The sequence below is a fragment of the Poecilia latipinna genome, unplaced genomic scaffold (genome assembly GCF_001443285.1).
Source record: "Poecilia latipinna isolate Pla-1442-1.1 unplaced genomic scaffold, P_latipinna-1.0 Scaffold75, whole genome shotgun sequence".
Classification (NCBI taxonomy): domain Eukaryota; kingdom Metazoa; phylum Chordata; class Actinopteri; order Cyprinodontiformes; family Poeciliidae; genus Poecilia; species Poecilia latipinna.
Genome location: NW_015112691.1, coordinates 120,533 through 133,076, shown reverse-complemented (window position 1 = coordinate 133,076; position 12,544 = coordinate 120,533). Strand labels below are relative to the sequence as shown.

The following is a 12,544-nucleotide window of genomic DNA, read 5'->3' as shown; positions in this document are numbered from 1 at the left end:
AATGTGAGATGTTTGCAGTGGTGACAAAGCTCCTGTCTCTTTCCTTAATGCTCATTGTTTCTTATTGTTGAATATTGAGGTGAGGGAGGCCCTGCGGTGCTTTAGATGTTGTTCTGGGATCTTTCATGACCTTCTTGAGGAGACTACGATGCACTTTTATTGTAAATTTAGCAGACCGGCCACTCCTGGGAAGGTTCACCACCATTTCATGGTTCACTGAAGTCACAAAGCATTAGAAACGCCTTTGTGGCCCTTTCCAGATAGGTGTTGGTGACTTTCGTTTTTTTTTTCCTTCAGTTTTATTTGAATCTGTTTGAGATTTGTAGTTCCCTTTCGAGATATTCAAGCCTACTGTGTATTGGAGTCAAATGTCACATGTCAGACAGCAATCATGCCTGTGTATGAGTGAAATCCAACCAAAAAAAAAAAAATGAATGTAATCACATTTTATGTATGAATGAACCAAGGTGTGGAGAAAGCTTTCCTCAGAAACTGCTTTTTGTATTTACTCTGGTCACCTTTATTTGATATAATTTGTTTGTTGATCTGAGATATTTAAGCAAAAAGGAAATCTGTAATGTAATCCAGTTACTGTGCTCTACAGATCCATAAGATCCTTCAAACGTAGCCAAACAGCGACTCTAACCATGCGCACCGGTGCAAATCCACCCAAATCAGCTGCCGCTAATTGACAACAACTCCATGATTAACTTTTATTAATCCCCACAATTTGATCACGTTCCACAATTAAACACGTCCGCTTTTGAGTTTGTTTGCTTCCCAGAAGCCGCAGGCTTCGCTCGGACAGCCTCCGTCTTTTGTGAAGGAACAAGCTCCACACTGTAGCATCTCTGTGTTTGTTTCCATTGTTCCGCCTCCAACCGAGCGACGTGTCCTCTTTCTGGTCCACCACACTCAGGCAGCTTTTGGAGCCACCTCACATGACTCCAAAAACGTCCTCTAGTCAGTTTGTTCAGTATCTTACTGGAGCATTTAAAAAGCTTTCCAAATGTTTCTCCGTTACAAGCCTTTCATGGGAGTTTCATGTTGAAGGACACAAAGTAGTGCATCATTTTGAAATGATATCTAGTTGGCAACTGTTTTGTTTTTACAAATAAAAGTCTAAAATTGTGGTGTCCATCAGTATTCATCCCCTGTTACTCTGACACCAAACCACCTTCCCACAGATGCCAGAATAAAGAAACACAGCCCATCCATGTGAGATTTATTGCCCCTATAAATCACAGCTGCACAACATACTCAGGGTATCTGGAGGTTTCAGCAAGTCAAATTTAAGACTGTTGAAGACCTTTTCAATGCCAACTTGAATTAAATGTATGACCAAAAAAACTATAAATATAATAGGGGATTGTGGGAGGTTTTTCTTTATTACAATTGAGCATCGCAAACCCCCCATAGTGCCACGCTTAAAAGCTTTTTCTGCACATAATGACCCTAGCATCGCACGGGTTGGCAACAAAAGCGAGCCAGCTAGCTAGTTAGCCAGAATGTACTAGAAGCTAGTTAGCTGTAGCCTCAACTGCCTTGAGTCACAGAACGCAATGAATTTGTCTGCGTGTGACTCAAACATTTGCCTGACAGAAAAGTCAGGGAAAAATAAACTACAAAAAATATATTAGATTAAATATTCCTACTAGTCAAATTTAAGATCTGTGATTAATGTATTTAAGGCCAACTTTGATTGATTCAAGATATTTAAAGATACATGAATTTAAGACTATTTGGATAACGTGATCATACAAAATCCCAAAACCACACAAAAGTCGGTGGTAGTAATGCAGAAAAATGGGATATGATCAGTTTTGCAAGACATCGTTATTCAAATGATCACAATAACCAATCATGAGCGTCTGTTATTTTCCTCTCAAAGCTGTGTGCAAAGAAAGCGTGCGGTGCAGCAACCCCTCGGGGTGAGGTGGCACAAGCATTGTGCCTACACAGCAAATAAAAAAATAAAACCAAACGAGTGACATTTTGAGTGCTGGCACTGTAAAAGCACATAATGATATGAGGCAAGGCAACACAGCACAGCTCACAAATGTGGGAACAAGACACATTAAACGTACCTTTGACACAGGGCCTGCCCTCTGCTAGACAGACAGGGGGGTTAGTGCTGGCGACAGAGGGGAGGTGGTGGAAGCGGGGAAGCTGACCGGGATGGCTGCTCTGTCAGCATTATATGCTGCTCTGAGATTGATTTGACATTCAAGTTGCTCACACTCTCTCTTTTAAGGTCTATAAAACTCACATTTTACCCCTCTCTCTCTCTCTGTTTCACTCACTGAGGGGAACGACCTGAACCTGCTTCAGCCGCCTGGAGGTGACTCTCTGAAATCACTGGGTTAGTGGCTAACAAGCAGAAAAGACAGAAGACAGAGGCAGCGCCGGGAAAAGAAAAATGGAGCACTTACTGGACTGAGCAGTGCGGGCTTGGATGGGCTGGGTGTAGACACCCAAACCCATTTCAGAGCGGGCTGCCAGGGAGAAATAGTACATGGTGTCAGGCTTTAAACCATCCACAGAGTGGGAGCCCGCCGGGCCGAACGTCACGTGTTTCTGGAGAGACAAATAAAAAAAAAATACCCAACAATCAGTGGTGCTGCACGAGCTAGTTCATGTGCTCTACAATAACAAGATGATATAATCTTCAACTGCAGTCCAAACAGTCATACATGACTGCCAAAGGGAGCAGAAGCTGCTCGTTCCAAAAACAAGCCGGCCTCCAGCTTCCAACTGGTTCGGTCCACCAGAGTCCCAACAAACGGCCGCAGCAGAGAGAGAGTAACAGAGCAGATTGTGTCCACGTTAGGTTTTTCTCATCAGCTGGGGAGCCGACTACATTACTACAATAACACAGCCTCCCCACTCAGAGGGGTTGCATCATGAAGAGTAGGAGTCGTCTGCAGTTTCACTGTGGAAAACGAGACAAATTCAGCAGCAGACGGAGAGAGCGACAGGGCGAGCTGCTGTGCAGGAGAGATAGTCCCGACACGAAGCGGTCTGAACGTCGTGTTCTGATGCTCACCTTGCTGTCTGAGCCGGCCTCCCAGTACTGCAGCTCGTACTTGGTGATTTGGTCCTGCACGGGCCACAGCCACGTCAGCGAGATCCGGGTGTCCAGCTCGGCTTCGGCCTCGAAACTGGACGGCTGCGCGGGGACTGGAGCGGGGAGGGCACGGGTTAAAGCACGGAGGCAAACAGGCTTACAAAAGGTTTCATTCTGTCGCATGGAACATTCATTTTTTATGCATTTCAATGGGAATTTATGTAACGCACAAATACAATTAATGCTAAATCTTGAATGGCAAAGAATAATTAAATATAGGGCTGAAACGATTCATCAGATTAATTGTGATTAATTATTTAGCTAAATAATCATTAACTAATCTGTTAATCGTTAACTGTAGTGTTCAGATTCAAAAAAGGCCAACTTGCTGAAAGCACAACATACTTAAGGGAAAAGTTAAGCTAAAACTGTGCGATTAATTCATTGATTATTTCAGGAATCAATTCATCATGATGAATCCGATTCATTTCAGCCCCTTCCCAGGTTTTATTTAGGGACAACAGAATAAAGTGGGGCTCCGATTGAATACACACCAAAAAAATGAAGAATTGTTTTAATTCTACATAATAAAGTGTCTATGTTAGTCTAGCACATGAAATCCCAATGAAGTTGGACTAAGACTGAATGTGAAATAGTACCAGAGATAAAGCCCTGCGATAAGAACAAACATCAAGTTGAATATCTCTGCTGAATGATTTTATCTCAAACACATACGTGCGTTTATGAGCTGTTACGCAAACAGTCAGATTAAATGCTTTCCACTAACAATGCATTCCTACTTGTTACACACATGAAGAACTCCAGAGCCTCTCAGAGTGGCTGGTGCTCACCTCCCTGCTGTGTTTTGACTTGCAGGATGTCAGAGGGTGGTCCGTCACCTACGGAGGTGAAGCCCAGCACCCTGAGGCTGTAGGTGATGTCAGGGGTCAGGCCAGAGATGGTTGTCAGGCTGCTGTCGTCCGTGTTGTGCTTCTGCCAGGCGCTGAGCGGGGCCGTCATGTCGGAGCTGTAGTAAACCCGGTAGCCTCTTATCTGTCCGTTGGGCTCCTCTGGCGGCTCCCACTGGACCAGCATGGTGCTGGCGCTCAGCATGCGCGCCTGGACATGGAGGGGCGGCGATGAGGGTGCCTGCTCGCCGGTGCGCGTCTCCACGGGGTCGCTGGGCGGCCCGCGGCCGATGTTGTTGATGGCCATGACGCGGAACTCGTACTCGGAGTACGGGCTGAGCCCGCCGATGCTGTAGCGCGTGGTTGCCACGCCCTCCACCTCCTGGAAGCCGTTGTCCGACGACTTGGCTCGGTATTGGATCATGTAGTAGGAGACGGGTTCCGGGTTCCCGGAGTCCCACGTTAGCGTCACGCTGGTGGCGGTGGTCTCCGTCACGGTGAGGGAGGTCGGGGGTTTCGGTAAGGCTGAGGACGGAGAGACAAATCATTAGCTTTGACTATTTTTGTAACAAATCAATCAATCACATGATAAAAAGAAACTGGACAAGTTTCATTTACATGATTGTTTTGTTTTTCTCACGTCTTTCTCTCTGGATGACAAAAGGCCGTCTGATGCATTGATCTCAAACAGCCTTTATTTTGAAAGGCAGTCTTACTTTTGTATCCATTTTATTTATTGTTTTCTTTATTTAATTTTGGATATTTAAAAAGTCCTCCAGCTTCAGTGTTTAATGTTCCTTAAAAATTAAGTTTATTGATCTTTGAGAGTGTGTATTTACATTAATATTAGCTTGTCATATTATTATAAGTTATTATTCTATTTTTTGACAGGTGTCTTTATATTATATAATTAATGTTCCTTTGAAGAAATTGTATGCATAAGCTTATGACTGTTTGATATTTTTCTTTATTTTAAATGCAAAAAAAAAAAAAAAAAAAACAAAAAAAAAACAAATTTTGTAGGAAACTTAAAAATTTGCAGCAATATATATTATGCTGTATGGACAAAAGAACGTCAGGATATGAAGGTTGCAGATTCATTAAATAGGCTCATTTCTCTGCTGTTTTGGCATCTGGACAAAACAATTTATATCCTATCACTCTTGGACTTGTAAGGTCTTGCAAACAGTGAATGGAGACGGTTTGTGAACATTGATGGATACAGAGAAATACATTTTTCATGTTTTGTTACCAGAGCCAGTTTAAGAACTCCTGCTGAGATTTAACCTGAATTTAAAGTCCAAATAAACAAATGTGTTTTTTTTTTTGTTTTTTTTTATTAATCAGTGTATGTTTTGTCAAAAGAAGGAAAACCAAAATATTGTACTTATTGTTTAGGTTTAAAATCAGACTGTGACACATGTAGAATCCTCCAAGTATAGGAAAAAACATTTTTCAATATTAAATTCTAGTTTTTCCGTGCCAACTCAGACCTGGGAATGATCATAAAGTAAATGACAGACTTTCCCAGACTGCACAGAATCACTGTATAAATTATGCGGTTTTCAGGTAATTCCAGGAAATCTGACAATTTTGATAAAACACTTGTAAAGAGTGGAGAAACAAAGCTCATTAAAGCTCACGTCACACTAACCGGCCCGAGCTGCTCGCCTGTAAGCCATCCCCTACAACACTGTCAGCAATAATCAACCCAAAAAGAACAGCAAACCTTAAGTGAAGTCATAATTTTGCTTAATAGTCCGACAATTACTGACAATAAAAGAAAATTGCAAGAGTGGTTCCTGCTGTTGCAAATGCAAGCCAAACAGAGGGTCCGTATTAAGGCCTCCTCAGGGAGACGGGTCTGTAGTGCTGTGGTCCCTCTAATGACTGTGACATTTTGTGTATCGATCAGCCTGAGTGGAAAGCCAAATCAATACGGACAAATACTGATACCAGAGGCCGTGATAGGTAGACAACACCTCTTTAAAGTCACGTACACGCTTGGATATAGAAGCAGGCGGAGAGAAAAATACAAGCCAGAGAGATCAATGCATCGACGAGGAAACTCCAAACCCTTGATATTTTTTAATTTGTAACTGTAAAGTGTTTAAAATTAGTTTCAAAGGGCATATGAAGGTGTTTTTTATTAGATTATGTTTTAATGATCTACAGGGCCTTGCAAAGGTATTAACACTCCTTTGAGCTTTTTCAACAGATGATAAACACACAAACTTTAATGTGTTTTAGTGGGATTTTAAGTGACAGATCAACACAAAGGTGAAAGACGTTGTGAAAAAGAAAGAGTAGTTTTAAAAAAATAACATTTAAAGTGCAGAGGACATTACCAAAACCCATGTATTGATAGTTTAAGTTTGTCACAATGCTTTTCTTTTCAGATTGTGGATTGAACAGTCCTTCATAACATGTTGAACTGGGTTTTATTTACCGTAAAGGAGTTGACACTGTCCAAATCCACAATCCTGCACTGCTTTGTGTTGGACTATCACAAAGGTTTTGCTTGCATGGTGACAAAAGGACTATTTAAGTTGCTTGCATCAACATAGGGGTGGGGATTTATTGTATTGTTTATCAGTTATTGTGAGAATTTTGCAGAATTTTGATTTATTGCTTTTACAGTAAATGTCAGTTCATGTCCTTAAAAAACTGACTGAAATGTTATTTTACTAATTTCTGCACAGCTTTTTTTCTACAAGAGCATCGACAAATATCAGTACATTTAAAAACATGATTCAATTAAGTTTCTCTGTACAGCTGGGTGATATAAATCAAACCGTATTTCAAATAGGCAGCCACAGCCACACAATGGCCTAAAAACAGAAGTAATAAACAGCTCATTATGATCATTTTTAGTATCATCACAACAGTATCACGAAATATTGTGATAAAATTCTAAGTCTACCTCAACGTTGTTCTTTTCTCTTCAAATCTGCGCCTCACCTTTGACAGTAACCTGCGCCGTGGCTTCGATCATCCCCAGAGAAGACATGGCCACGCAGGTGTAGTTGGCCGACTCTCGGATGCTGGTGACCTCCAGCACGTTGCGGCCCAGTGGCATCTCCTCCTCCTTGGTCAGCTCCACCTGACCCATGGTCCACTTGACGTAGGGCATAGGCGAGCCCACCGCCACGCACGTCAGGTTGACGCTGCCGCCCGGCATCACCTCTTGGTTGTTGGGTGGAATAGAGAATCTAGGTGGGACTCTTCGTACTGAGAGGAAAAGAAAATGAAAGGAAATGAGTGTAAGGGTATGCAAGGTAAACACAATCCTTCCTTGTGTAAAAACTTGTGAATGTTCTCTCTCCATGCAACATCACAAAGAAAAAAAAAAAGTCTCAGAGAGTCTAATAGAAAGGAGGAGCTGATCGCTTTTGTCCAAATGTGCGGGCGAGCACAAAGGGAATAAAAGGATTGTCACAAAATGGCTCTGGATATTCAGAAGAAATCTTTTTTTTCATCCCTTTCCCCACAATAAGAGAGAATATTACCAAAAATAGTCCAGTTTTGCAGGAGGCTATGTCCGGACCTCTTTTGTCAAAGTGTCAAACAGTAGCGGTAGTTGCATCATTGAGGGACCCTGTGGAGTTGCCATTGTTTGATTTCTCCTCCCTCTCCCTCTTCCTTTCTCTTTCTCTCTGGATCCTTCAGCTCTCTCCCTCTGTCTTTTTCGCTCTCTTTGTGCAGTTCTGATATGCAGATAGGCTGACATTAAATAGAGGTTCCCATGGAGACAAGAAGGGCCCGTTGACGTCGCTTGGGACAAGGCAAACACCAATTCAGAGGGTCTGCGGCGCACTGAAAAGCTAGCCCAGGATAAACAGGCAGCCAGCATTTACATATGACTTTCTGTCTCCATGAAGATGCATACCAAATGCCTCTCATATTTACACATTTTTGATCCCTTTCCTGGGAACTTTTGGCAAGAAAGTTATCCATATGACACTGCAGGGGGGGAAAAAAACTGACAACACTTTGTGAACATCCATTAGTGTCACACCTGTTAAATTTATGACATGTTCCACTAGTGTGCACTCAATCTAAGAGTTAGAGGCTTTAGCTTCTTTATCCTCGACTACGAGGAAAGTGAAGCTTCGCCAAACATTTAGCTTCCCGCTGAGAACCCATTATTTCTATTCCACCTCTGCTCTTCATATGTTTCCAAGACACTAACAGCAAAATAAAAAGAAAATACTCTCCCTGCAGAATTCGCACTGCTTGTCTCCCCTAATGCACTACAGTATCTCCGTGTGTCTCAGAAAAAAAAACTAACAAAAAAAAAAACAAAAAAAACCCTCAACTATAATTGCTCTTATGCTCGGGTCTACATGAAAATGGATTTTCAAATACGAGTCTGCCTCCAGTCCCCACCGTCAAAACCCTTCACCCCCCTCTCCCGGATCTAATTTGAACCGGAACGTCGTTACAGCCGTGCTTGTTATTCCCCTCATTATGTGGTGAAATGGAAAAACACAAAAGCACCTTTTGAGATTCCAGTCAGGGAAAAAGGCTGGTTCTCTGGCCGTAATAAGTGGGGGGGGGGGGGGAAACCAGGTTCACATTCATCTGAATTTTCCCATAATAATTGAGGCTCTGCATGCAGACTTTCTGCTGTTTTAATCAACAGATTCACGTGGGATGAAGCTACTTGGCTCGGTATCAAAAAATAATTAATATCCCAAGTTTGAGCCGCAGAACACTTTGGCAGCTTTGCTTTTGGAATTTGGCCTCGTGAGATTCTGTCACACAATTTCCAACAGCAGAAACGGCCAAAGTTGCGTAAGACTAAAGTTGATTTTCCTCAACATTTAATTAAGTTTTTAAAATGGGGCTTCATGACGAATGGATGTCATGACATGTCAACTTTTATGAAATACATGAAAAATGTTTTTTTTTTTTTTTGCCATGTTGAGGTGGCAACATGGCAAATAGTGGATAGTTGAGGTGCTAGCTCTGAGAGCAGATAGAGATGCTGGTCTGGACTAAAGCATGCATGGGAGCTGGAAGGTTTGACTTTAAAAAGTTTCAGCTTGTTTGGCGCCGACAGGATTTTTTTTTAAAACTGGCAATCTTTTTTCCAGTCAGTAAACGCACCTTACCTATGCACATCCAGGTTACAGTTACACTCTATGGCATCGATGCCATATTTGATTTTGAGAATGGCGTCAAAGAAAGCAGATAAATCTAACAAGCTAAATACCTGTTTTTAAGAAGACATCGAAAAAGGTTTAAGTTAAATCAGGCTGTAAGACAGAGAGACTTCAGCAAAACTTTGGTCGACAACAGCAAGGCTGTTTTATTCTTCTAAGTTTTTCATTTATCCGTTTCTCATTCAAAATAATGATTTTACTCTTGTTGAAATCTCAAAGTTTGGGTAACCAAGAAAGAAGCTTTAAGATACTGCTGTCTCAGCGGCGCTAACCACAAAATATGCTGTAAGATGCAAAAGACAGTTTAAAAGTCAACACAAAAAGCATTATGAAAGAAAAAAAAACATGTTTTATAACTAATCTCTAACACACACAGTGTGACGTTACCTTTTCTCTAAATATAATTAATTAGCAACCACTATTTTATTTCTGTTATAGTTCTTTAGCAAGTCAAAGCTTAGCTAAAGTTGGAGATCAGAAATTGCTGATTTCAAGAAAATGAAAAACTATGAGTAAGGGGAAAAATCAAATTTCATTAATAACCGACAGCAGGACTTGCAGTCGAGGCACTTCCGTTGAGCTTTTTAGAGTTCATATTGGAAGCCACGTGTGTCTTTTTACAGTAATGTTTCTTCTTTTCATTTTAATTCTCAGAACAAGCAGACGGATGTAGGCCAAATATAAAACCATGAATCCATTTAGCTCAAAGCAGCAGTTGTTCTTTCGCGATTCCATAGACTTAAGAGTACTATGAGCAGTCAGTCAATGGGGGCTTGTGTATATTGAACACTTAATGTTGTGAATAATTCATGGTGCGCGGTTAAGTTTGGAGAGGTGCTTTGGAACAAAATGACTAGAAGGCAGGTAATTGTTATCGATTCCCCCGGAGCCTCTCTCCTGTCGAGAGCGGCTCGGAGAGATGGGCTCCGGGACTCTATCAAAACCACAAAATAAGCCCTGTCTCCACTCTGCCTGCCTGCTTGCTGGATACCTATAAATTTAACTGCCCTGACAAAGTGCCCAAGGATAGCAGAACCTGTCCAGTCAATCAATATCTGGCACAAACTGGCACAGAGTCAGCAGGCTGCGAGTCTTCCTGGCAGCAGCGTCTCTGGGCGGCCATGATGGCTGATCATCCCCTTGTCAGCACTCTGGCAGCTCATTCTTAAATATTCTACAGGTCAGCTGTTTGTGAGGCAGAGATGTGCAAATGGAAGTCAAGGAGGAAAAAAATTCCTGAGAATCACCTCCGTCTTGAATACAGAGGATGGTATACATTTTAATGTAGAGTTCAGTTTGTTGCATCATGAATCACCTGCAATTAAGGCTGTAAACAACATCTTTTAGCACAGAGTCTGATATTTTTTGTCAATTAGGTTAAATGATTTGGGAAGATATTCTTAGATGGTCCAGAAATAAAGATCTTGAAACAATGAAATCGTTTTTGACTTGCTCTGTTGTGTTATGACTAAAGGTTGAGTACAATGGCAAACTGGTCGCCACTTCATAAAATCATTAACAAATTTGTCAAAAGAGGCATTTTTAATGTTTTGTTTTTTTGGGTATAAGGACCCACTTAAAGTCATAAAAACATATACAAATTTACATGTTTGTACACTGATTAGAGCTTATGACTTGTCAAGACCTTATTTTTGAAGATAAACATGGAGATTTTTAATTTTCCTCAAAACTGAACTGAATTGCTGAAATCTTGCCTCATTCTCATGAACAGAACATCATGAGCTAGATTTATCTTTACACTTACACTAGTAAATAAATCCCAGAAAGACTGGGAGATGTTTTTGTCTTTGCATTAGTCCATAATGTGACCACGACATCCTTCAGTCTCCAGGTGGAAGCTGCCCACGCTGGTAAAACAGACGTAATCCCCAGAGAAAGGCTTTGTCAGCTCCAACACCCATGTCCCTCAGTGGGAGAGCCGGGGTGTTGCTGCCTAAATACCTGACAAATCCGGTTGCCACCTGAATACCCAAGTAATCCATCACACACCTCTGATGGCCCTACACAGGCGGATGGAAAGCCTAGCAGTGAAAGCCGCTGTAGCTGTTGGTGGATACAGTCAACAGGAAGGACACGGGCGGGCGCGGTGAGGAAGAACGCTAATACAACGGAGGGCTAATAATGACTTAAGCTAACTGCTCGGGGACTCCTTTATATGTTTAGGCAAGACTAATTGAAACACACTTTGGAGGAGTGGCAATGGAAAGCATGCAAGAGCTGTAAAGGGATCCATGCAAATACGTGGACAACAGCACACAATTGAACTGCGAGGATTAGGGAGAGTTATTAATAATGTATTCATCTCTAGGGGAAAAGGATACCTGTGTTTTCACCACAGGAGGTGGGTAAGAAGGGAGGGAGGGAGGGAGCGTAGGAGAGAAGGAGGGAGGGAGTGGACCTTTCTCTGAAAAATCTGCACTAATGGGGAGGAAGGGACAGAAAGTGAAAATGACCAACCTTTGTACTCACTTGTTTTTGGATCAAGTGATTTGTTCATGTGGGCTGATGAAATGAAAGATACAAAGTGAGGAGGAAGACAAACAGTGACACAGACAGGTGCTTTCGGGCATCATGTGTGAACAAAAGATGTATTTTAGCTTGTTTTTATAGTGTCTATTTTAATATCTAAAATACTTTGACTTGTAAAACTTGAACTGTTTGGATTCTACACTGAATACAGATGATACAATAACATTGTTTTGAATTTAAATTATTTTCACAACATAAAAGGAAAGCATTTTCAATGCAAGGTCTCCCCTGTTCTCCAATATACAGATGTATAAATAGAATTGGTGCAACGTAATTTCTTGAATATTAGTGTCAAATCTTTGCATTATAAAAGAGTCTTGGGGACTCTGTAAAAAAAAAAAAAAAAAAAAAGGTGATGTAACAGATCAGACTGATTTCTGATCACTGTGAAAATATTGTGTGTAGCTAACTATTAGCTGCTAATCATGCTAACATTAGCATCTGCTTCACAACTTTTTGTCAGCACTTAACGCCCGTTTTTCAGTTTTTAAAACGACTTTGGATTGTACTTAATTATCTCTAGTTCCAAATCTAAAATAATTTTGTCCAGCAATCCTTAAGTGGATAACTTTATGCTGACTGCAAATATCTCTGTTACAATAAATTACCTATAAATACTATTGTGGCGAGATCGTATTATTTGAAAAATGAAAAGTCTATCTTTGAGTGTAGAAACTGGCAACACTTTTAAATAGTGTTTAATGAGCAGAAAATCAGAAAAAGAAATAAAAATGTAAAGGATTCACATCCACATTAGAGCCAGGCTGTAACAACTACAAGAATACCAATACTTGAGTTAGCCTCCAATGCTAAAGTTAACATTTTGGTTTTTAGCTATGAGAGTTAAACAA

General features: G+C 41.1%; 1 protein-coding gene across 13 annotated transcripts in view; it reads right to left on the bottom strand.

Annotated features, from left to right (window-relative positions):
- The window catches only part of LOC106936013 (protein tyrosine phosphatase receptor type F), a 161,299-nt gene that overhangs the window by 81,760 nt on the left and 66,995 nt on the right, over positions 1-12,544 (bottom strand). For all 13 annotated transcript variants that reach the window (XM_015016785.1, XM_015016818.1, XM_015016794.1 and 10 more), the window contains 4 exons: positions 6,937-7,206; positions 3,919-4,500; positions 3,047-3,180; positions 2,433-2,577 (listed from right to left, as the gene is read on the bottom strand). In XM_015016785.1, coding sequence (XP_014872271.1) covers positions 2,433-2,577; positions 3,047-3,180; positions 3,919-4,500; positions 6,937-7,206 — 1,131 coding nt within the window. The remainder of the gene's footprint in view (positions 1-2,432; positions 2,578-3,046; positions 3,181-3,918; positions 4,501-6,936; positions 7,207-12,544) is intronic.